Here is a 23,700-nt window from a genome sequence, read left to right as displayed (position 1 = left end):
ATTCTGGTGTACTCGCGTAGTCAAGAGGAGCACGTGGGGCATTTGAGAGTTGTGTTGCAGAGATTGAGGGAGGAGAAGCTTTATGCAAACTTCTCCAAGTGTAAGTTTTGGCTCAGTTCAGTGGCTTTCTTGGGGCACGTGGTGTCCAGTGAGGGTATTTAGGTGGATCTGAAGAAGATAGAGGCGGTTCAAAGTTAGCGCAGACCGTCCTCAGCTACAGAGGTTCACAACTTTCTTGGATTGGCGGGTTATTACCACCGGTTCGTTCGGGATTTTCATCTACAACATCACCCTTGACTAAATTGATTCAGAATGGTGCTCCATTCATGTAGTCGGATAAGTGTAAAGCGAGCTTTCAGAAGCTCAAGACTGCCTTGACCACAGCTCCAGTGTTAGTGTTACCATCAACTTCAAGTTCTTATTCAGTGTATTGTGATGCTTCGAGAGTTGGTATTGGGTGTGTTTTGATTTAGAAGGGTAGAGTGATTGCGTGTGCTTCTTGTCAGTTGAATCCCCATGAGAAGAACTGCCACATTCATGATTTGGAGTTGGCTGCCATTGTTCACATGTTGAAGATTTGGAGACATTATCTCTATGGTGTATCTTATGAGGTGTTTACTGATCATCATAGCCTCCACCACTTGTTCAAGCACAAGGATCTCAATTTGAGGCAGCGGAGATGGTTGGAGCTGCTAAAGGATTATGATATCACTATCTTGTACCATCCTGAAATGGCCAATATGGTGGTCGATGCCTTGAGTAGGAAGTCGGTGAGTATGGGGAGTTTGGCGTATATTCCTGTTGGGGAGAGACCTCTTGCAGTTGATGTTCAAGCCTTAGCCAATTAATTTGTGAGGTTGGATATTTCAGAGCCCAGTGGGGTCTTAGCTTGTGTGGTTTATCTGTCTTTTTTATTTGATCGCATCAGAGAGCACCAGTATGATGATCCTCATTTGCTTGTCCTTAAGGACAAGGTTCATCACGACGATGCTAGAGATGTGACTATTGGTGATGATGGGGTTTTGAGGATGCATGGCCAAATATGTGTGCCTAATGTAGATGGGCTTCAGGAGTTGATTCTGGAGGAGGCCCACAGCTCGCGATATTCCATCCATCTGGGTGCAATGAAGATGTACCAGGATTTGAGGCAACATTATTGGCGGAGAAGAATGAAGAATGATATTGTGGGATTTGTAGCTCGATGTCTCAATTATCAGCATGTAAAATATGTGCATTAGAGACAGGGTGACTTGCTTCAATAGATAGATATTCCAGAGTGGAAGTGGGAGCGGATCACCATGGACTTTGTAGTTGGACTCCCACGGACTTTGAAGATGTTCAATTCTATTTGGGTGATTGTGGATTGGCTGACCAAGTCCGCACACTTCATTCCTGTGTGTACTACCTATTCTTCAGAGCGGTTGGCAGAGATCTATATCCGAGATATTGTACACTGGCATTGTGTCCCATTTTCCATCATTTCAGATAGAGGTACTCAGTTTATTCGCAATTTTGGAGAGCCATGCAATGAGAGTTGGGTACTCAGGTTGAGTTGAGCACAGCTTTTCACCCTCAGATGCACGAGCAGTCCGAGGGCACTATTCAGATATTAGAGGACATGTTGCGCGCTTGTGTCATTGATTTTGGAGGGTCATGGATCAGTTTCTACCGCTTGTAGAGTTTGCTTACAACAACAGTTACCAGTCAAGTATTCAGATGGCTCCATATGAGGCTTTATATGGGAGATGGTGTAGATCTCCAGTTGGTTGGTTTGAGCTGGGTGAGACTAGGCTTTTGGGTACAGACTTAGTGCAGGATGCTTTGGACAAGGTGAAGGTGATTCAGGAGCTGCTTCGTACCGCGCAGTCGATACAGAAGAGTTATTAAGGCACTATTTCTGTACCTACACTACATACCTCATATCCAGAAATAGAGGAATTATTTTTGTGCCTACACTACATACCTCATATCCAGGATGGATCCTCTAAAGTACATATTTCAGAAACCCATGCCTACGGGGAAGTTGCCTAAATGGCAGATACTGCTGAGTGAGTTCGACATTGTCTGTGTAACTCAAAAGGCAGTCAAGGGACAAACATTGGCAGATCACCTCACTGAAAATACAGTGGGAGGAGAATACGAACCCTTGAAAATGTATTTTCCTGATGAAGAAGTATCATTCGTAGGAGAAGACATTACGGAATCATATGACGATTGGAGGATGTTCTTTGACGGAGTCACAAATTTTAAAGAAGTAGGCATTGGAGCAGTTTTGGTATCAGAAACGGGTCAATATTATCTGGTATCTGCTACACTCAAATTTCCCTGCACCAACAACATCGCAGAATATGAAGCCTGCATACTAGGGCTCAACATGGAAGTCGACATGAAGATTCAGGAGTTGTTGGTAATCGGCGATTCAGATTTACTTATGCACCAGGTGTAAGGAGAATGGGCTACCAAGAATTCCAAGATATTGCCAAATCTGCACCACGTGCAAGGATTGAAAAGGGGGTTCACGAAGATAGAATTCTGACATGTGCCCAGAATTTAGAATGAGTTCGCTGACATATTAGCCACGTTGTCATCAATGATACAGCATCCAGATAAGAACTATATTAATCCCATTCCGGTGAGAATCCATAATCAACCGGCATATTGTGCTCATGTCGAGGAAGAAGTAGATGGAAAACCTTGGTTCCATGAGATCAAGGAGTTCTTATCAAAAAGAGAATATCCGGAGTACGCAAATCACACTCAGAAACGCATGCTCCGGAGATTGTCAAATCATTTCTTCCACGGTGGAGGGAACTTGTACAGGAGAACTCCGAATTTGGGCTTACTAAGGTGTGTCGACGCAAAGGAAGCTTCTAAACTACTCGAGTACGTGCATGCTAGGACCTGGGGGCCGCATATGAATGGCTTTGTTCTGGCCAAGAAAATACTCAAGGCAGGTTACTTCTGGGTGACCATGGAGACTGATTGTATTCAGTATGTCCGTAAGTGCTTTCAATGTCAAGTGCATGTCGACATGATAAAAGTGCCGCCAAACAAGTTTAATGCAACAAGCTCACCTTGGCCATTTGCTACCTGGGGAATGGATGTTATCTGTCCGATTGAGCCCACGACTTAAAATAGACACCGATTTATTCTGGTATCCATTGGTTACTTCACAAAATGGGTAGAATCTGCATCTTGCAAAGCTGTAACCAAGAAAGTCATCGCAGATTTTGTCAAGGATCGTATTGTGTGCCGATTCGGAGTTCCTAAGTCCATTATTACCGATAATGCCACCAACCTCAACAGTGACCTGATGAAAGCTATATGTGAAGCTTTTAAAATCAAGCACAAGAATTCCATAGCCTACAGACCTCAGGTGAATGGAGCAGTAGAAGCCGCCAACAAAAACATTAAGAAGATACTAAGGAAAATGGTAGAGAATCACAAGCAGTGGCATGAGAAGTTACCCTTTGCTCTATTAGGGTACCGCACCACAGTTTGCACATCAACCGGGGCAACCCCCTACATGCTGGTTTATGGTACCGAGGCTATCATCCCAGTCGAGGTAGAGATTCCTTCTTTAAGAGTCATATAGGAAGCTGAGCTCAAAAATGCGGAATGGATAAGAAGTCGCTATAAACAGTTGGCCCTTATCGATGGAAAAAGAGTGAATGCAGTATGTCACGGCTAACTGTATCAGAACAGAATGTCCAGAGCTTTCAACAAATGGGTCAAACCAAGATAGTTCGCACCAAGGCAACTAGTATTGAAGAAGATTTTCCCTGACCAAGATGAAGCCAAAGGGAAATTCTCTCCCAACTAGCAAGGTACGTATATGGTTCACAGAGTACTAATAGGATGAGCACTTATACTTGAAGAAATGGATGGAGAAATCTGGCCAAAGCAAATCAATTCGGAAGCAGTCAAGATATATTAAGCCTAGATTATTTCACATTTCTTTTTCTGATGTAATTGAACTACGCTTGACCTGATTCTTGTTTAAGAGGGGATACGTAGGCAGCCTTATGGGTTAGGTCTTATCATAATAAAATTTTCATTTCCCCAAAAATCAGAAACTGGGGCAGAATTTTGAGGAGGGTCCTCAAAATTCCAGAGCAAGTCCAGCCAGCGCCATCACATGCCGGAAGTCAGTCGTCAGTCAAGAATTGGGTAAAATTTTGAGAAGAATTCCCAAAATTCGGAAGAAGATTCTGCAAGGTCCGCCATCCGCAAACGGTTAGAAATCATCTACCAAACTGGGGCAGAATTTTGAGAAAGACCCTCAAAATTCCAACATAAGAGAGTTGCAATGCTTTGAAATGTGTCACAGTCGCTAGTTCAACAAAAGTTACTTGATATATCAATACGCTTCCAAAACAATCTTATTTTATCAATGAACACATATTTTTCGAAAATTCTATTTTTTTTCATAATAGTCAGGTGATACCTAGGGGAACTCTAAGGGGGCTTCCAGAGCAGAGCAAAGCAAGACTGGCAGACGAAGCAAGAACCAACCTCCCCTTATGAAACTTATGATTTTTCTTTGAACGCAGGCACATTTGACGATAGCATTTGTACACAAAACAAATTCACAATCCATCTGGCCGTTAGATGTTGAACCTATCCTAATTAAGATATACTATACCCTTATCTGCTACTTCCTCTTTGCATGAGTTTAATATCTGACTCCACATTTGTATGAGTCTAATCCTTGACTCCATATTTGCATGAGTCTAATCCTTGACTCCATATTTTCATGAGTCTATGCCTTGACTCGATATTTGCATGAGTCTAAGACCTGACTCCACATTTGTATAAGTCTAATACTTGACTCCACATTTGCATGAGTCTAATCTTTGAATCCATATTTGCATGAGTCTAAGCTCTGACTGCATATTTGCATGAGTCTAATCTCTGAGTCCACATTTGCATGAGTCTAATCCTTGACTCCATATTTGCATGAGTCTAATCTATGACTCCACATTTGCATGAGTATAATCCTTGACTCCACATTTGCATGAGTCTAATCCTTGACTCCATATTTTCATGAGTCTAAGCCCTGACTCAATATTTGCATGAGTCTAATCTCTGACTCAACATTAGCATGAGACTAAGCCCTATCTCCAATCTTGCATGAGTCTAAGCCCTGACTCCATATTTGCATAAGGCTAAGCATTACCTTCCATTTGCATGGGACTAAGCCCTGTCCCGAATCTTGCATAAGGTTAAGCTCTACCTCCATATTTGCATAAGGCTAAGCGTTGCCTTACATTTTCATGGGTCTAAGTCTTGTCCCGAATCTTGCATGAGGTTAAGCTCTACCTCTATATTTGCATAAGGCTAAGTGCTGCCTTCTCCTTGCATGAGACTAAGCTCTGTTTCCAATCTTGCATGAGTCTAATCCCGGACTCCATATTTGCATAAGGCTAAGCACTGTATTCTCTCTGCATGAGTCTAAGCCCTGACCCACATTTGTGTAAGGCTGATCCTTGCCTCCCCATTTGCATAAGACTAATCCTTGCCTCCCCACATGCACAGGACTAAACACTGTCCCTCTTTGTACCAATATTGCTCTATTTTCTACTACTATCTACCTGCTTTTCAATGGGGCTAAGCTCTACCCTATATTTCGCAAGACTAAACCTCGTCTTGTTATATCATATTATTACATATCATGGGCTGAAACATCGCCAATCTATCCAAAGACATCATAGTCTTAATGCACCATCTTCATAGCCGGAAGACACCATGCCATGGACTGAGGATCTCTCAAATTTGCATATTATTATTCAAAGACGTCATGGTTCGAAGGCACCATTTTCATGGCCCGAGAATATCATTTCAGGGCCTGTGAATCCCTCATTAAACAATTTATGGCCCAGGACGTCATGGTCCAAGGACGTCATCTTTAACCGTCCGAAGACAACCTTTATGGTCCAAAGGATATTTGCATCATGTTTAAATTTTCGCAAATACGTTTGTAGCATCTTTTATCTGCAGGTAACTAGCTAACAACCGCTATCCTAGCAGGAGCGATCTCGCTCCAGTTCCCTCCAATCGTCCCCATCGTAGCCACTTCCACATCTGGTGTCCGTTCTTACAATAACTTCATCGGCATACTCTGAAGGTGAATCAAGAACTACACATGGCCTGATTCTTATAAAACCAGGGATATGTAGGCAACTCGAAAACCGGAGTTCAAAACATTCCATCCGGTCAAAATTGGCCATCATTTCTTTACCCGAAAAATCTTTCATCCTTCTCGGATAAAGAGGGGCAGCTATTGATACCCAATTTTTTCCTATATATTTTAAATATTCCTAAATACCTTCAAAATAGCATATATATGTATATATAAGCATGCACAAGGTTTTTATTATTTTTCCCATAATTTTAAGGGTTTAAATTAATTCATTTTCTCCCATTTTATTCATAAAATCCCCAATAATTATTTTCTAAATTATTGTTATGATGATTTATTCATTTAATTTCTATACTTATGCCAAAATATGGCTAATATATTTTTCATGCATTTTTGTAATTACATTTAGTATTTTAAAGCCTAATTGCATATAATTGCAATATTAGCCTATTTTAATATATGGTTATCTTTTATACGTGTAAAATTGGCCCATATATTTTTAAAATGATAATTATACATTTATAATTTGGTATAGAAAATTATTTTTCAGAAACTATTTATTATTTTATTAAAATTAAAATAGGAAAAATTGTCTATTTAAATCATAGCCAAATTTGGCTTTCAATTTTAGCCTAATTCAGACCCCTCCCCAGCCCAATCTCCTATTAAATAACCCGACCCAAGCCCCAAACACATCCTACACAACCCAAACCCATTAGATCTTGGCCGTTGATCTAAAAGATCAACGACCCTCCTTTGTTCTTTCCTTTTTTAATTCGTGCACCCCCCAAACCCTAAACCATTTTCTAAATCCGCCGCCTTCAAATCCTCTCATCTTCTCTCTTCTCTCAACCTAACCCTAGACTCTGTCAATCGCCTCCCTTCTCCGGTCATCTCCGGCGACTATCTTTCAACCCCAACCCTCCAATGGTCGCTCCACTGCCTTGCTCATCATCTCTAAGGCCTTCAAGGGTCCTGGGCCATGCCGATTTGGATCTAGGGTTTCTGTTTTTGTTACTCATGGCTTCTCCGGTGTGATTTTGGGCAAAATCACACCTTATATGTTACGATCGAAGAAGTTTACAACAGGTTCTTTCGTTTCTATCTAGGTTCCCTTTGAAACCCTAACTCTCGTTTGAATTTCTTAGATCTGTGTTATTTTGAACGCTTTAAGTCTGTTTCTTCCTATGATTTGCACTATTCTCGAACTTCTTCTGAAAGATCCTCAACTTTAAACCGTTTTTACTTTCTTTAAAAAATTCGGGTTTTCTCGGAGTTCTTTCTACACTTTTTTTAACCAATTTTATTTATGATTAAACCTCTTTCCTCGCTTATTTTGACCGATCTTATGTTCTTACTGCTTTTAATTCGCCTATATAGAAAGTCCTGATTTCTAAGATTTTTTTTACTTTGGTTCTGTGTGTTAGCCTGTTTACTTGATTCTTGTTAATCTTCCGTGGTTACCATGTTTCGAATGTGTTTTACTGAATCCTTAGCCTACTTATGTCACTTCTGTATGACTATGCTTTTTTTGTTTGTTTATCTCTTGCTTCTTTCTATCACTATGGCTAACTTTGCCTGTTTGCTATTTATATTCCTTAGCCTATTTATATGTTGAAAACACATAATCGTGACTCCCTCTTGATTGATTCAGATTTTCTTAATTGATGGCGATTGAAAGATTTTCTTTTAAAAGTCCTAAAAGCTTTACCCTGTCTGTTTAAGCTGACTGATTTCATACTATATTTGCTATGATACTTTATTTCTACTGAGTTGTGTCCTTAATTAAGGTTTTATGAATTTAGTCCTAATTGACTACTCTGTGGTTACTGAACCTTGACCCCTTCCTTATTTAGTCATGCACTATTTTTTCTTCTTGCCTTATATGATACTGAATTTTTCCGTTTGATTTGATTACCTTAACTTAAGGAGTACTTCCTTGATTCTCTAATTGATTGATTCTAAGTTCTTCAAGTATTATGATACTATGATTCTTACCTTATTTCACTACCTACTTTCAACTATAAATACTCTAAGTCTTTCATTAACACAAACACGAGCACTTGGTTTTCAAAAACTACCTCTCTTACTAAAAATCTCTGCTCTCCCCTCCCTCTTGTGCTATTTGCTACTATTATCCGGCTGCAAGTCAAGGCTAATCATTTGTGCTCTCTTGTTCTTTCATTCTGCTTACTCTCTCTTCACTGGTATGCCCTAGTTTTGATTTAAAGCCTCAACAACGACATGCTTCTCTTATCGTTTTAGTTTCTCTTATTTCTAGTCTGCTTCTACTTGTGTTTCTATTGTCAAACTTGTAGTTAATTTACATTATCAGCATGTTATTATGTCTCCCCTTCCCTTTAGATTAATGTATTCCCTTATGTGTATTTCAAAGCATGCCTTGTCAATTACCTTTTACTTCTTGTTTGCTTACCATCCTATGAGTCCCCAAATCCTACTACCCTATTTCTATGCGTTCTTCCTGACTAGTTTGTGATTATGCCAGTATCAACTATTTCTGAGCATGTCCAAACCAGTCCAAAGACCCTTGCTGGGCCATGTGTTTGCAGTCAAATGTGTGTGTGTCCCCAAACCCCTTGACCCCTATGTGACTACTGAATTCATTTGGATTTTGTAGACTAACTGTATGTGATCCTATCTTAAGGTGTTTGAGCTTTGTTCACTACTCCAACTTTTTTTCAAACAATATCTGTTGCTTTACTAATTGCTTTCGAAACAGACTTTCAAATCCAGTCTTTAATAAACCTCTTTCAACTTGTGTCCTGCACTTTCACTTCACTCTTAGTCAATAAGTTATTCCCCCTCTAGTATGTGTACTACCTTGGAATCCTATTGACAGCCCTTTGAACTTTGGAATACTGAGGCTGCCCTTCCACACTGAACTGGTTCAACTCTTAGTTACTAAGTCTAGGTGTAAGCATTGCTCGGGGTCCTTAAGACTCTTAGGGAACTTTGATGCCTGTAATAATTTATAAACAGATATTTGGGGTATTTAGTAAAAGGGTGGGTAGATGTATGCTTTAAAGGGTAATACTGGTAGAAATCCTGCACTCAGGACCTTATTTTTGAAGTCTGATTGCTTTACTCAATAGAAAACATGCTCATAGGGTTTTCCTCTTTTTTAAAATCTGATTGATTTATCTAATAGAAATCATGCCTATAGGATCTCACTTCCCATTTCGTTTGCATCAGGTAGAAATCATGTTCATAAGGTTCTGCATTTTGTCATGTTAGAGATCATGCTTATTGGTCCCAAACAATCGTGTTTAAATCAATTCAAATATAGATGCCATGCCTATAGGACTCAACTCCGATTCAGTTCGAATAAGTCTTTCTGTATGTTGCTGCAAATTGTCTTAAATCTGTAATACGCCTAGATATCATGCCTATAGGGATCCCTACTCGCAATTCTATCTGGTAATTTAATTAGCCTAATAAATCAACATCATTACGCCTAGTTCATTTTTTAAAACTTGTCTTATTAAGTGTCAAATATTTCCTGAAATAAGTTCTTTCAAAATTGCTTCAATCTCATTGGATATCATGCCTATAGGTATTAAAGGGGTCTATTTCGAAAACCTGTTTGTTCCTACATTAACATAGACACAGTCTACTGCATATAGGCAAGCCTTAGGGCGTTTTCAAAAAACTATATTTCCCTAAAGCTGCTTCTGTCGTTTAACATTTCTGATTCTAATAAGCTTTTAAAAGGAGTCCCTAGGCAACTACTAGGTTATAACTTCTGGGTATAAAAAGGTTTGTCTGTTTCTGCATAATTCACTTAGATATCCTGCTTTAGAACTTTGATTAATAAAGACCTTAACTATGTTTGAGTCGTGCTGCTTGTATGTTTGTTTTTTAGGAGGAAACTTTGAGCCTCTTAATTGCTCCTATTATGTGAAAGTCCTAAGTGTTTTGACTGTTGCCTTAGAATTTTTGCCTTTCTAAACCTTAGGGGTACGTCTATACCTACCTATAGGTAGAGGTCCTAACTCCCTCCGGGACCATTAAGAAGGGACCAGTAGCAACACGCAATAGGTATCAGTGACCAAACACTCGCTTTGCATGACCAATAAGGGGATGGAAAGGGTAGACATAGGATATGATGACTACGCATTAATGTCACGTGTAGCCCCTCATCAAGGAGTGTTTACCGGATATTGCGCGGGGTGATCCTATAGGACAAACAACGTAGGATCCCTCTTTACCAAATCCTTTCTCTATTCAAAACTTTTCGTCTTTTACAACTTGTTCTTACTACTTGAACTATCCAACATGCTTTACTTGCAACTTATTTGATTCAACTATTTATATGGACTAATTTGTAAGTATAAGTTCAGCTGGGACCCATAGTTGTGGACCAAGAGAGGTGCCTAACACCTTCCCCTCGAGGTTACTCCGAGCCCTTACCCTAATCTCTGCTAATGCAAACCAACCCAAGAGTTAATCACTCTAGGTGTCCTAATGCACCACAATCCATTAGGTGGTGACTCTTAAAATACCCAATTCCCAAAAGGAAATTATTCATTACACCCTGCGAATGTCGAAACCCGGACATTCACCGCGGAGGAAAAAAGGGGGCGCGACAGCATGGAGACTCTGCTGGGGATATTTTTAGGCTCTTACCATAACGAACTTATCTTTACAAATTAGTCCAAGCATGCTTATCCCGTACCCTTCTCCCTTATCTGAATTTAACTGTCTATTTTTCAAGTATTTATGAATTCTTTATTACCTTGAAAACTGACTTGTCTCCTTGTTTTCCTTTTTATGTAACTATCTTTTCAATTATTTAAATAATGTATTTATTTTTTTCCTATGTGAAAATACTTGCCTACATGTTATTAACTGCTACATAAATCATGCTCCACATCATATTCCACTCGTGCGTATCAAATCCCATAGCAACACTTTAATGAGTGGTTGCGCTCTTCCTATTTATTACCCTTAAATTCGGAAATATTTGCAGTAAAACCAGTCGATCAGCGGTGCAGTCGACAGTTTCATGTCTTCCCCCTCAAGTTGTCCGCTTGAGGGTACCAGTCTAAAACCCCATAAAAATATTACTCTGTTTAAATTGTACATGCATCATGGTCAAACCTAGTCGAGTCAATTATTATGTCCATATAATGATCCTTTAAGATAAGCCTTATCCAATGTCCATCGGGTTTTCATAATCCTAACGGATGAAACTAAGTTTTGTGCATTAATTTGGAGAACTAAATGCTGATATACTGATCATAAATGTATAAATAATCAAGTATGGTGGAGGTAAGGCCTAACCATTTTGTTTTGTGAAAACTGAGGCACGAGGTTCCCAGATTCGGCATGGTTAGCAATATCCCCCCATTGTTGCTAGACTGGTGGGAACATCTTTCCTTAAGTGACAAGAAGTATGTGAAAAAGTACCTAGGTAACTTGCCATCCCTGCTAGATATTGAAACAAACAACAGATTGATCGATGCTGCTACCATATTCTGGGATAGTGAAAGAGTTGTGTTCTGTTTCGGCGACATAGAAATGACATCGCTCCTAAAGAAATAGGAGGACTTGTAGGGTTGACTTGGGACAGTCCCGGGCTTTTGGTGCCGGAAAACCGTACATGCAGGGGATTTTTGAAGATGATGGAGCTGAAAAAGAATGTCGACCTAGTGTACCTAAAGGACTCCTACATACCTTTCTAATATCTCTACAAGAGGTATGGCCACAACAAGTCTTTCCATATTTATCATGATGAGATCGCACTCACTTCACTAGGTCACATCCACCGCAGAGTGTTCGTGTTCATTGTGTGCTTCCTAGGACTGATAGTGTTCCCAATGAAAAAAGGAAGAATCCACACTAGGTTAGCCATGGTCGCCAAAACGCTGATAGAGGGGATTAATGGACAGATATATACCATAGTCCCCATGATCATAGTTGATATCTACAGGGCCATGGAACGCTGTCAAAGAGGGGTCCAACATTTCGAGAGCTACAACTTATTGCTATAGTTATGGTTGTTGGAACATCTCCAAAAGGGTCGCTATCGCCAAGAATTTTCGCGAAGGGTTTGGAACGACCACATTGCTTTCCATCACCCTAAGCAAATGACCTACATTCCGGACAGACTTGCTCAGCCAGAAAGTGTCAATGAATGGGTAGAGTTCTTCGACAATCTGACCGAAGAACAGGTACAGTGGATGGTTGAATAGTTTCCAGCAGACGAGTTTATTATCAGGTCTAGGGATGCTCCGCATTTGGTGTTAATCGAGTTGAGAGGGATATATCCATATATCCCTATGCAAGTTATGAGGCAAGTAGGCAAAAAACAGATTGTACCAAGGGTCGTCAAGATGAGTCACTTCAGGGTGAATTTCCAAGACAATGACATACCTTACAAGTGGCAAGCTCAGCACATATGGCACTACAAAATCATTGTGGAAAAAAACATTGTTGAGCTAGATAGATATCAGGCGGGGTGCGAGCCTCTCTACCCTAAATGGTTGGAGGACAATTTGAAAGGAACGGTGACACTAGGGACTGGTCGAGGGAACAGAATCATAGACAAGGAAGCTGAAGCCCAAGCCAAATACAACAGGCTGCGCAAGAGGGTCCGCGACTCTGAGAACGAGCTTCGGGAGATACGTGAGAGGAAAATGAAGTTGATTGAGAAATGGAAAGAGATGGCAGTCATTTCCAACAAAAAACTGGAGTACTTGGAGCGAGGAATAGTGGAGTTGGAGGGCAAAGTCATAATAAGGATTGAAAACTGTCAAAATGCTGAAGGAGCCGAGGGAGGACATTTGGCCCGAGCCTACTTGCTGCTTGGAATGAGCGAGCTGGGAGATCTGTTTGATGGAGTCTGTAAGATCGAATCCGAGGAAGGTCCTTCTGGGACCAAATAGATTAGATTTACTTATTTTTCTTAAAATGTAATAAGGCCAAGTGCCAGTAGTGACTTGTTTTATTATTATGTTAGTGTCGTTTTTGGATTCGTATACTTTTACATTATGAAATGAAGCATTTATTGGCATTTGAAGTTCTCCAAATTTATTTGTCGCTAGGCCTACCTCGGGCACAACGAAGCCCCCAAATTAGGATACGAGTTTATATCTCGCAATATGTGTTTAAATACTACAAACATTTCAGAATCGTCCCTAACTTGTTACCTTTTTGTTATTGTTTATTTTTACTATTATTCTCATCCCCTTAAGTTGGTTCATCCATACTGGCCTCATCAGCATATCATACCAGATGTAGAGGCCCTCCACCTCCTCCTCCTCCAAGCAACACAAAAAGCAGAGGGAATTCAAAGATGTATGACTTAAGTGGAATCCGAAAGGAAAACATTGAGAACGCAGAGACTTCCGACGGTCGTAGTACTCCGGCCCCGAATGACCTGGTTTTGAGACTTGAACAAAAGATACTAGAACTGCAAGAAGACCTTAAGCAGGTTAGAAATTTGGCAAACTTGTCACCCACCCTCAATGTCCCTGATATCCACCAACAGAACACAAAGAACCCGACACCTCCTCAAAACACACAAAACCAACAACCACAAAAACCTACCGCACCAAACCAATACGCAACTCCACCTCAAAACATCAATCCACTACCAATACCAACTCCACCACAACATCATCATCAACAAATTACATACCCACCAACCACTACTTACCACACTCCCCAAAGTACACCACCACTCATTCCCGATCCACAAAACTCCACCAATGACCATCACTATACCCAAGTTCCTGGCACCCATCAAAACAACCCCATATATGTGGAAAATATACCACATTGTACCCAAACAATTTCTCGTGCACCGGAATCCTCCGAAAAGGACCTGCTCATTAAGAACATAGCCGAAGAACTCAAGAAATTAATAAGCTGAGTTCAAGGTGTTAAAGGCGATAGAGGAATAGAAGGTTTGAACTACAAAGATCTGTGCATACAACCCGATGTGGAACTACAAGAGGGGTACAAACCTCCCAAGTTCGAAATGTTCGATGGTACAGGTGATACCAGGGTTCACCTAAGGACTTATTGTGATAAACTGGTCGGGGTTGGAAAAGATGAAAATATTCGAATGAAGCTCTTTATGAGGAGCCTTACTAGGGATGTGTTGTCTTAGTATATCAGCCAGAATCCCAAGAAATGGTCAAATTGGGTAAGCATGGCGTCAGATTTCATGGACCGGTTTAGGTTCAACACAGAAAATGCACCTGATGTCTTCTACATTCAGAACATCAAGAAGAAACCTACTGAGACTTTTCGCGAGTATGCTACTCATTGGAGGTTGGAAATAGCCAAAGTCAGGCCTGCTTTGGATGAAGAACAGATGAATAAATTCTTCGCCATAGCACAGGGTCCACAATATTATGAGAGACTGATGGTCATAAAAAATCACAAATTCTCTGATATCATCAAGCTCGGGGAAAGGATCGAGGAAGGAATCAAGAGCGGGATGGTAACAAATTTCGAAGCACTACAAGCCACGAATAAAGCACTCCAATCAGGGCGCATATCGAAGAAAAGAGATGTTGGGGCAGTAATGGTGGCCAGGGCCCAAAGGCTCCACTCACATATCAAACACCTCCACCCACCTATCAAACACCTCTACCCACATATCAAGCATTGCCACCAACATATCAAACTTCATCTCCCAGATATTCCCAATCAGCCACTGTCTATCACACCTATAATTCCCAACCATCCCACTTTCAATCACCACCAACTCGCCAAAATTATCTAAGACCAAAACCCAATTTTGACCGCAGCCACCCAGACAATACACCGTCATTGTTGAGCCTATTGACCAATTGTACAAAAGGTTAAAAGCCACAAGTTATGTCACTCCTATTCCTGCTGTGGCGCTAGAAAATCTATCCCAATGGGTCAATCTGAACAAAACCTGTGCATACCAATCCGGTATGAAAGGGCACACCACTTTTGAGTACTGAACACTGAAGGACAAGATCCAGATGCTAATTGACAACAAGTTCATACAAGCGAAGGAAACCGCACATAATGTCCGCAACAATCCCCTCCCTGATCATAGAGGTAACTGTATACATGTTATAGAAACAAACGAGGAATGGGACCCTTAGAGGTCAATCGGGCTTATCCGAGAAGGCGATGACTTTAAAGTAGCACTTAATCTTACTCCTATAATGGTTCAGACTCAGGCACCTACTGATGTTTAGGTCACTGCATCAGCTCCGTTCGAGGTGGAAGTAACTCCGCCCGTAGCCACCTCCCCTCCATTTGAAGTAGAAGTGGTCACACCTTTTACTATGACAGTGTCAACAACACCCCCATTCAACTCAAAAGTGATACCCTGGGATTATGTCACCGAGGATCGGCGAAAAGGGAAGACTAAGATAGAGGAATCTAATGCCGCACAAGGGATGACTAGAACTGGAAGAGTCTACATACCTGAACATCTGGGAGGTTCAAGTAAGGATGCCACTGCTAGGCAGCCAGTCATTGAGATCAGACCAGATGACTTGTGGAGAAAAGTATAGGCGAAAGAGCATTCTATTGTTGATCACCTAAACAAAGTCCCTGCTCAGATATCTATCCTGTCACTATTACAGAATTCAGAGGCACACAAGAACGCCTTCATGAAAGTACTGAGTGAGGCTTATGTACCTAATAATATCACTGGTGGAGAAATGGACAACATGGTTGGTCAGGTGTTGGAGAGCCATAATATTATCTTCCATGAAGATAAGTTGTTGCCCGAAGGTTTGAATCACAATCAAGCATTGCACATTACGGTACAATTTGAAGATAAGTTCATTGCCAGGGTCCTGGTTGATGGAGGTTCTAGTCTGAATATTTGTCCACTAGATACCCTGAAAAGGTTGGACAAAGGTTTCCATGAAATATAGACCAGAAGCATAAATATGAAGGCTTTCGATGGGTCCTAGAGGGTCACGATCAGGGAAATCAACCTTTGCTTGCAGATGGGGCCAACTTGGTTCGACGTTGAATTCTAAGTGCTTGACATACTAGCCTCATATAATCTTTTGTTGGGCCACCCATGGATCCATGTTGTTGGAGCCGTGCCCTCCACACTACATCAAGTCAAAAAATTTGAATGGAACCGTCATGAGGTAATCATTCATGGAGATGAGAGTAACCCCATCTACACTAGTCAAACCATTCCGGCCATTGGACATAGAAAAAGGCTAGAAGAGGAAACCTATCATCATATTGAACGGGTCAATGCCGTCGAGAAGGATAAGTGGTGGAGCAACAAAATAGAAAGCATACTAGCATGGTCCGGATATGAACCCGGCAAAGGGTTGGGAAAGAACCTCCAAGGTATCACCAAGTCGATATGACTGAAAAACCATGGTACCACCTTTGGGCTCGGATACTACTATACATGGCAAGAGTATAGGGAGTGGTTGCCTCCATAGTGTGGACCGTATTACCCTCTTGAGCAACCGGTGCCCTATTTGGAACAAGTTTTCCATCAAGCAGACACAATATGGGGAACTGCTGAAGAAGAACACTAGCTGGGCTGAAGGATCTGTTCTTGGAAGATGAGGATATTTACTGCAGTGCCATAATTGAGGAGAAGGAGGAAAAAGGCCTCTCTATTCAAATTGTGGAAAAGGGAGCTGTTCTCAAAAACTGGACCACCACACCATCACGAGCCCGCTGACTCCCTAGGTAGCTTGACAGAATTTATAGCTGTTCTAGGCATTTAAATTTTTCAGCAATTTTGTTTTAAGATTTCTTTGCTTCAAATAAATGCTCGATCCACCGAGCCAAGCTTTGTTTGAACAATTTTCTCAGTTTTAATCAAACGTGTTTATCCTTTATCATTATTCATTACTATTTTTATACTCTCCCTTCTACAACGTTATTATTACTTTTCCTGATGAACCAGTGACTGTGACATGTAATGAGGCAACGCAACATGAGAATAGTGACTTAGAGGAAGAAGATGAGATACCCGAGGAAATTGTTAGAGAAGTTGAGAATTTTGAGAACAAGCCTAAATCCAGTTTGGACAAAACAAAAGCAGTAAATTTGGGAGACGCTAAAACCGTCAAAGAGACCCACATCAGCATTCATTTGTCACCAACAGAAAAGGAAAATTACATCCATTTTCTAAAGGAATATAAGGATATTGCCATATGGTCGTATGAAGATATGACCGGTTTGAGCACATCTATAGTAGCTCACAAGTTGCCTACCAATCCTATGTGTCTGCCAGTCAAGCAGAAACTCAGAAAATTCAAACCAGTCATGAGTTTGAAAATCAAGGAGGAAGTTACCAAGCAGATCAAAGCCAAGGTTCTTAGGGTGGTTGAGTACCCAACATGGTTAGCTAATATTGTGCGAGTTCCAAAGAAAGAAAGAAAGGTCCGAGTATGTGTTTTTGATTATCGAGATTTAAACAGAGCAAGTCCCAAAGACATCTTCCAACTGCCAAATATACATATCATGATCGATAATTGTGCCAAGCATGAACTCCAATCCTTTGTAGATTGCTTCGCAGGTTATCACCAGATCTGGATGGATGAAGAAGATGCTAAGAAGACAACTTTTATTACGCCTTGGGGTGTATATAGTTACAAGATTATGTCGTTCGGTCTAAAGAATGTTGGGGCCACTTACATGAGGGCCATGACGACCATATTCCATGATATGATGCACAAGGAAATAGAGGTATATGTGGATGACATCATTATCAAATCCAAAAGTGCCGCGGATCACATAGAAGACTTGAGAAAATTCTTCGACAGGCTCAGGAGGTACAATTTGAAGTTGAACCCCTCGAAGTGTGCATTCAAGGTTCCCGTAGGAAAGTTATTGGGATTCATTGTCAGTCACCGAGGGATCGATCTAGATCCGACTAAAGTCAAAGCTATTCAGGATCTACTGCCACCTAAAAGCAAAAAGGACGTGATGAGCTTCCTGGGGCGGCTCAACTACATCAGCCGATTCATAGCACAGTCCACAGTAATATGTGAACCCATCTTCAAGATGCCGAGACAAGTTGGACCGAGGATTGTAAGAAAGCTTTTGACAAGATCAAGGAATACTTGTCCACACTACCAGTTCTGGTCCAGCCAAAACCAGGACGACCTTTGCTACTTTATCTATCTGTGTTAGATGTAGCCTTCGGATGTGTTTTGGGACAACATGATGAGACAGGAAGAAAGGAGCAAGCCATATACCACCTGAGTAAGAAATTCACACCTTATGAAGCACAGTATTCTCTGCTCGAACGCACTTGCTGTGCTTTGACCTGTCAGCCTAGAAATTGAGGCATTATTTCTGTGCCTACACTACATACCTCATATCCAGGATGGATCCTCTGAAGTACATATTTCAGAAACCCATGCCTACGAGGAAGTTGGCTAAATGGCAAATACTACTGAGTGAGTTCGACATCATCTATGTAATTCAAAAGGTAGTCAAGGGACAAACATTGGTAGATCACTTCATTGAAAATCTGGTAAGAGGAGAATACGAACCCTTGAAAATGTATTTTCCTGATAAAGAAGTATCATTCGTGGGAGAAGACATTACCGAAGCATACAGCGGTTGGAGGATGTTCTTTGACGGAGCCACAAATTTTAAAGGAGTAGGCAGTGGAGCAGTTTTGGTATCAAAAACGGGTCAGCATTATCTGGTATCTACTAAACTTAGATTTCCCTGCACCAACAATATAGCAGAATATGAAGCTTGCATACTAAGGCTCAACATGGCAGTCGACATGAACATTCAGGAGTTGTTGGTGATCGGCGATTTAGATTTACTAGTGCACCAGGTACAAAGAGAATGGGCTACCAAGAATTCCAAGATATTGACATATCTGTACCATGTGCGAGAATTGAAAATGGGGTTCACGAAGATAGAATTCTGACATGTGCCCAGAATTCAGAATGAGTTTGCCGACGCATTAGCAACGTTGTCATCAATGAAACATCATCCAGATAAGAACTATATTGATCCCATTCCTGTGAGAATCCATAATCAGCCAGCATATTGTGCTCATGTCAAGGAAGAAGCAGATGGAAAGCCTTGGTTCCATGACATCAAGGAGTACTTATTAAAAGGAGAATATCTGGAGCACGCAAATCACACTCAGAAACGCACGCTCCATAGATTGTCAAATCATTTCTTCCACATCGGAGGGAACTTGCATAGGAGAACTCCAGATTTGGGCTTACTAAAGTGTGTCGATGCAAAGGAAGCTTCTAAGATACTCGAGGACGTGCATACTGGAACCTACGGGCCGCACATGAATGACTTCGTTCTGGCCAAGAAAATACTCAAGGCAGGTTACTTCTGGATGACCATGGAGAATGATTTTATTCAGTATGTCCGCAAGTGCTTTCAATGTCAAGAGCATGCCGACATGATAAAAGTGCCACCAAACGAGCTCAATGCAACAAGCTCACCTTGGCCATTCGCCGCTTGGGGAATGGATGTTATCGGTCTGATTGAGCCCACGACTTCAAACACACATCGGTTTATTCTGGTAGCCATTGATTACTTCACAAAATGGGTAGAAGCTGCATCTTACAAAGCTGTAACCAAGAAAGTCATCGCAGATTTTGCCAAGGATCGTATTGTGTGCCGATTCGGAGTTCCTGAGTCCATTATTACCGATAATGCTGCGAACCTCAACAGTGACCTGATGAAAGCTATATGTGAAGCTTTCAAAATCAAGCACAAGAATTCCACAACATACAGACCTCAGGTGAATGGAGCAGTAGAAGCCGCCAATAAAAACATTAAGAAGATATTAAGGAAAATGATAGAGAATCACAAGTAGTGGCATACGAAGTTACCCTTTGCTCTGTTAGGGTACTGCACCACAGTTCTCACGTCTACCGGGGTAACCCCCTACATGCTAGTTTATGGTACCGAGGATGTCATCCTAGCCGAGGTAGAGATTCCTTCTTTAAGAGTCATACATGAAGCTGAGCTCAGCAATGCGGAATGGATAAAAAGTCTCTATGAAAAGTTGGCCCTTATCGATGGAAAAAGAATGAACACAATATATCACGACCAACTGTATCAGAACAGAATGTCCAGAGCTTTCAACAAAAGGGTCAAACCAAGACAGTTTGCACCAGGGTAGCTGGTATTGAAGAAGATTTTCCCCTACCAAGATGAAGCCAAAGGGAAATTCTCTCCCAACTATCAAGGTCTGTATATGGTTCACAGAGTACTAACAGGAGGAGCACTCATACTTGTAGAAATGGATGGAGAAATCTGGCCAAAACCAATCAATTCAGACGCAGTCAAGAGATACTATGCCTAGATTATTTCACATTTCTTTTTCTGATGTAATTGAACTACGCTTGAGCTGATTCCCGTTTAAGAGGGGATACGTAGGCAGCCTTATGGGTTCGGTCTTATCATAATAAAATTTTCATTTCCCCCAAAATCAGAAACTGGGGCAGAATTTTGAGGAGGGTCCTCAAAATTCCGGAGCAAGTCCAGCCAGCGCCATCACATATGCCAGGAAGTCAGTCGTCATTCAAGAACTGGGGTAGAATTTTGAGATGGATTCTCAAAATTCTGAAGAAGATTCAGCAAGGTCCGCCATCCGCAAACGGTTAGAAATCATCTACCAAATTGGGGGCAGAATTTTGAGTAGGACCCTTAAAATTCCAACATAAGAGAGTTGCAATGCTTTTGGAATGTGTTACAGTAGCTAGTTCATCAAAAGTTACTTGATATATCAAACCGCTTCCAAAACAATCCTATTTTATCAATGAACGCATATTTTTCGAAAATTCTATTTTTTCATATCAGTCAGGTGCTACCTAAGGGAACTCGAAGGGGGCTTCCAGAGCAGAGCAAAGCAAGGCCGGCAGACGAAGAAAGAACCAACCTACCCTCATGAAACTTACAATTTTTCTTTGAACGTAGGCACATTTGACGTTAGCATTTGTACACAAAGCAAATTCACCATCCATCCAGCTGTTAGACGCTGAACCTATCCTAGCTAAGATATACAATACCCTTATTTGCTATTTCATCTTTGCATAAGTCTAATCTCTGACTCCACATTTGTATGAGTCTAATCCTTGACTCCACATTTGCATGAGTCTAATCTTTGACTCCATATTTGCATGAGTCTAAGCCTTGACTCCATATTTTCATGAGTCTAAGACCTGACTCCATATTTGCATGAATCTAAGCCCTGGTTCCAAATTTGCATAAGTCTAATCCTTGACTCCACATTTGCATGAGTTTAATCCTTGACTCCACATTTGCATGAGTCTAAGCCCTGACTCCATATTTGCATGAGTCTAATCTTTGACTCCACATTTGCATGAGTCTAATCCTTGACTCCATATTTTCATGAGTCTAATCTCTGACTCCACATTTGCATGAGTCTCATCCTTGACTCCACATTTGCATGAGTCTAATCCTTGACTCCATATTTGCATGAGTTTGAGCCCTGACTCTATATTTGCATGACTCTAATCTCTGACTCCACATTTGCATTAGACTAAGCCCTGTCTCTAATCTTGCATGAGTCTAAGCCCTGACTCCATATATGCATTAGGCTAAGCATTGCCTTCCATTTGCATAGGACTAAGCCATGTCACGAATCTTGCATAAGGTTAAGCTCTACCTCCATGTTTGCATAAGGCTAAGTGATGCCTTCCATTTGCATGGGACTAAGCCTTGTCCCGAATCTTGCATGAGGTTAAGCTCTACCTCCATATTTGCATAAGGCTAAGCGATGCCTTCTCCTTGCATGAGACTAAGCTCAGTCTCCAATCTTGCATGAGTCTAATACCGGACTCCATATTTGCATAAGGCTAAGCACTGCCTTCTCTCTGCATGAGTCTAAGCCCTGACCCTATATTTGCATAAGGCTGATCCTTGCCTCCATACCTGCATGAGTCTAAGCCCTGACTCCATATTTGCATGAGGCTAATCTTTGCCTCCCCGTTTGCATAAGACTAATTCCTGCCTCCCCACTTGCACGAGACTAAACATTGTCCCTCTTTGCACCAATATTGCTCTATTTTCTACTACTATCTACCTGCTTTTAAATCGGGCTATGCTTTGCCCTCTACTTTGTAAGACTAAATCTTGTCTTGTTACATCATATTATTTCATATCATGGGTTGAAACATCGCCAATATGTCCAAAGACGTCATAGTCTAAAGGCAACATCCTCATAGCCGGAAGACACCATGCCATGGACTGAGGATCTCTCAAATTTGCATATCATTATTCAAAGGCGTCATGGTTAGGAGGCACCATTTTTATGGCCTGAGAACATTATTTCATGGCCTGCGAATCCATCACTAAGCAATTTATGGCCCAGGACGTCATGGTCCGAGGACGTCATCTTTAACCGTCCGAAGACAACCTTCATGGTCCAAAGGGAATTTGCATCATGTTTAAATTTTCGCAAATACGTTTATAGCATATTTTATCTGCAGGTAACCAACAAACAACCGCTATCCTAGCAGGAGCGATCTCGCTCTAGTTCCATCCAACCGTCCTGATCGTAGCCGTTTCCACATCTCGTGTCCGTTCTTATAATAACTTCATCGGCATACTCCGCAGGTGAATCCAAAACTACACATGGACTGATTCCTATAAAACCAAGGATATGTAGGCAACTCGAAAATCAGAGTTCAGCATCTGTCTTTCAAAACATCCCATCCGGTCAAAATTGGTCATCATTTCTTTACCCGAAAACACTTTCATCTTTCTCGGGTAAAGAGGGGCAGCTGTTGATACCCAATTTTTTCCTATATATTTTAAATATGCATCAATACCTTCAAAATAGCGTATATATGCATAAATAAGCATGCACAAGGTTTTTATGATTTTTTCCATAATTTTAAGGGTTTAAATTGATTTATTTTCTCCCCTTTTATTCATAAAATCCCCAATAATTATTTCCTAAATTATTTTTATGATTATTTATTCATTTAATTTCTATACTTATGCCAAAATATGGCTAATATATTTTTCATGCATTTTTAAAATTACATTTACTATTTTAAAGCTAAATTACATATAATTGCAATATTAGCCCATTTTAATGTATGGTTATATTTTATAAGTGTAAAATTGGCCCCTATATTTTTAAAATTATAATTATACATTTCTAATCATTTTGATATAGAAATTATTTATTAGAAACTAATTATTATTTTATTAAAATTAAAATATGGAAAATTGGCTATTTAAATCATAGCCATATTTGTCTTTCAATTTTAGCCTAATTCGAACCCCTCCCCAGCCCAATCTCCTATTAAATAGCCCAAACCAGGATCCAAACACTTCCTACCTGACCCAAACCCATCACATCTTGGCTGTTGATATAAAAGATCAACGACCCTCCTTTGTTCGTTCCTTTTTTAATTCATACGCCCCCAAAACCCTAAACCATTTTCTAAATCCGCCACCTTCAAATCCTCTCATATTCTCTCTTCTCTCAACCTAACCCTAGACTCTGTAAATCGCCTCTCTTCTCCAGTCATCTCCGGCGACTACCTTTCAACCCCAAGCCTTCAATGGTCACTCCACCGCCT

General features: G+C 40.8%; 2 protein-coding genes across 2 annotated transcripts; both read left to right on the top strand.

The window, feature by feature from the left end:
• Window positions 1–1,975: 1,975 nt before the first annotated feature.
• LOC138885286 (uncharacterized) lies at window positions 1,976–2,446 on the top strand. The gene has a single exon (XM_070166219.1). The coding sequence runs from the start codon at window positions 1,976–1,978 to the stop codon at window positions 2,444–2,446; it is 471 nt and encodes a 156-aa protein (XP_070022320.1).
• Window positions 2,447–2,590: 144 nt separating this feature from the next.
• LOC138885285 (uncharacterized) lies at window positions 2,591–3,133 on the top strand. Its single transcript, XM_070166218.1, has one exon. It carries the CDS (start codon window positions 2,591–2,593, stop codon window positions 3,131–3,133), a length of 543 nt encoding a protein of 180 aa, XP_070022319.1.
• Window positions 3,134–23,700: the final 20,567 nt, after the last annotated feature.

The sequence above is a fragment of the Nicotiana sylvestris genome, chromosome 2 (assembly GCF_000393655.2).
Source record: "Nicotiana sylvestris chromosome 2, ASM39365v2, whole genome shotgun sequence".
Taxonomy (NCBI): Eukaryota; Viridiplantae; Streptophyta; class Magnoliopsida; order Solanales; family Solanaceae; genus Nicotiana; species Nicotiana sylvestris.
The sequence above is the reverse complement of the archived record's forward strand: the minus strand, read 5'-3'. Positions and strand labels throughout refer to the sequence as shown.

Excerpts from the sequence above, each read along its gene's own strand:
- LOC138885286 (XM_070166219.1), top strand. The coding sequence starts at position 1,976 with ATGGATCCTCTAAAGTACATATTTCAGAAACCCATGCCTACGGGGAAG.
- LOC138885285 (XM_070166218.1), top strand. The coding sequence starts at position 2,591 with ATGATACAGCATCCAGATAAGAACTATATTAATCCCATTCCGGTGAGA.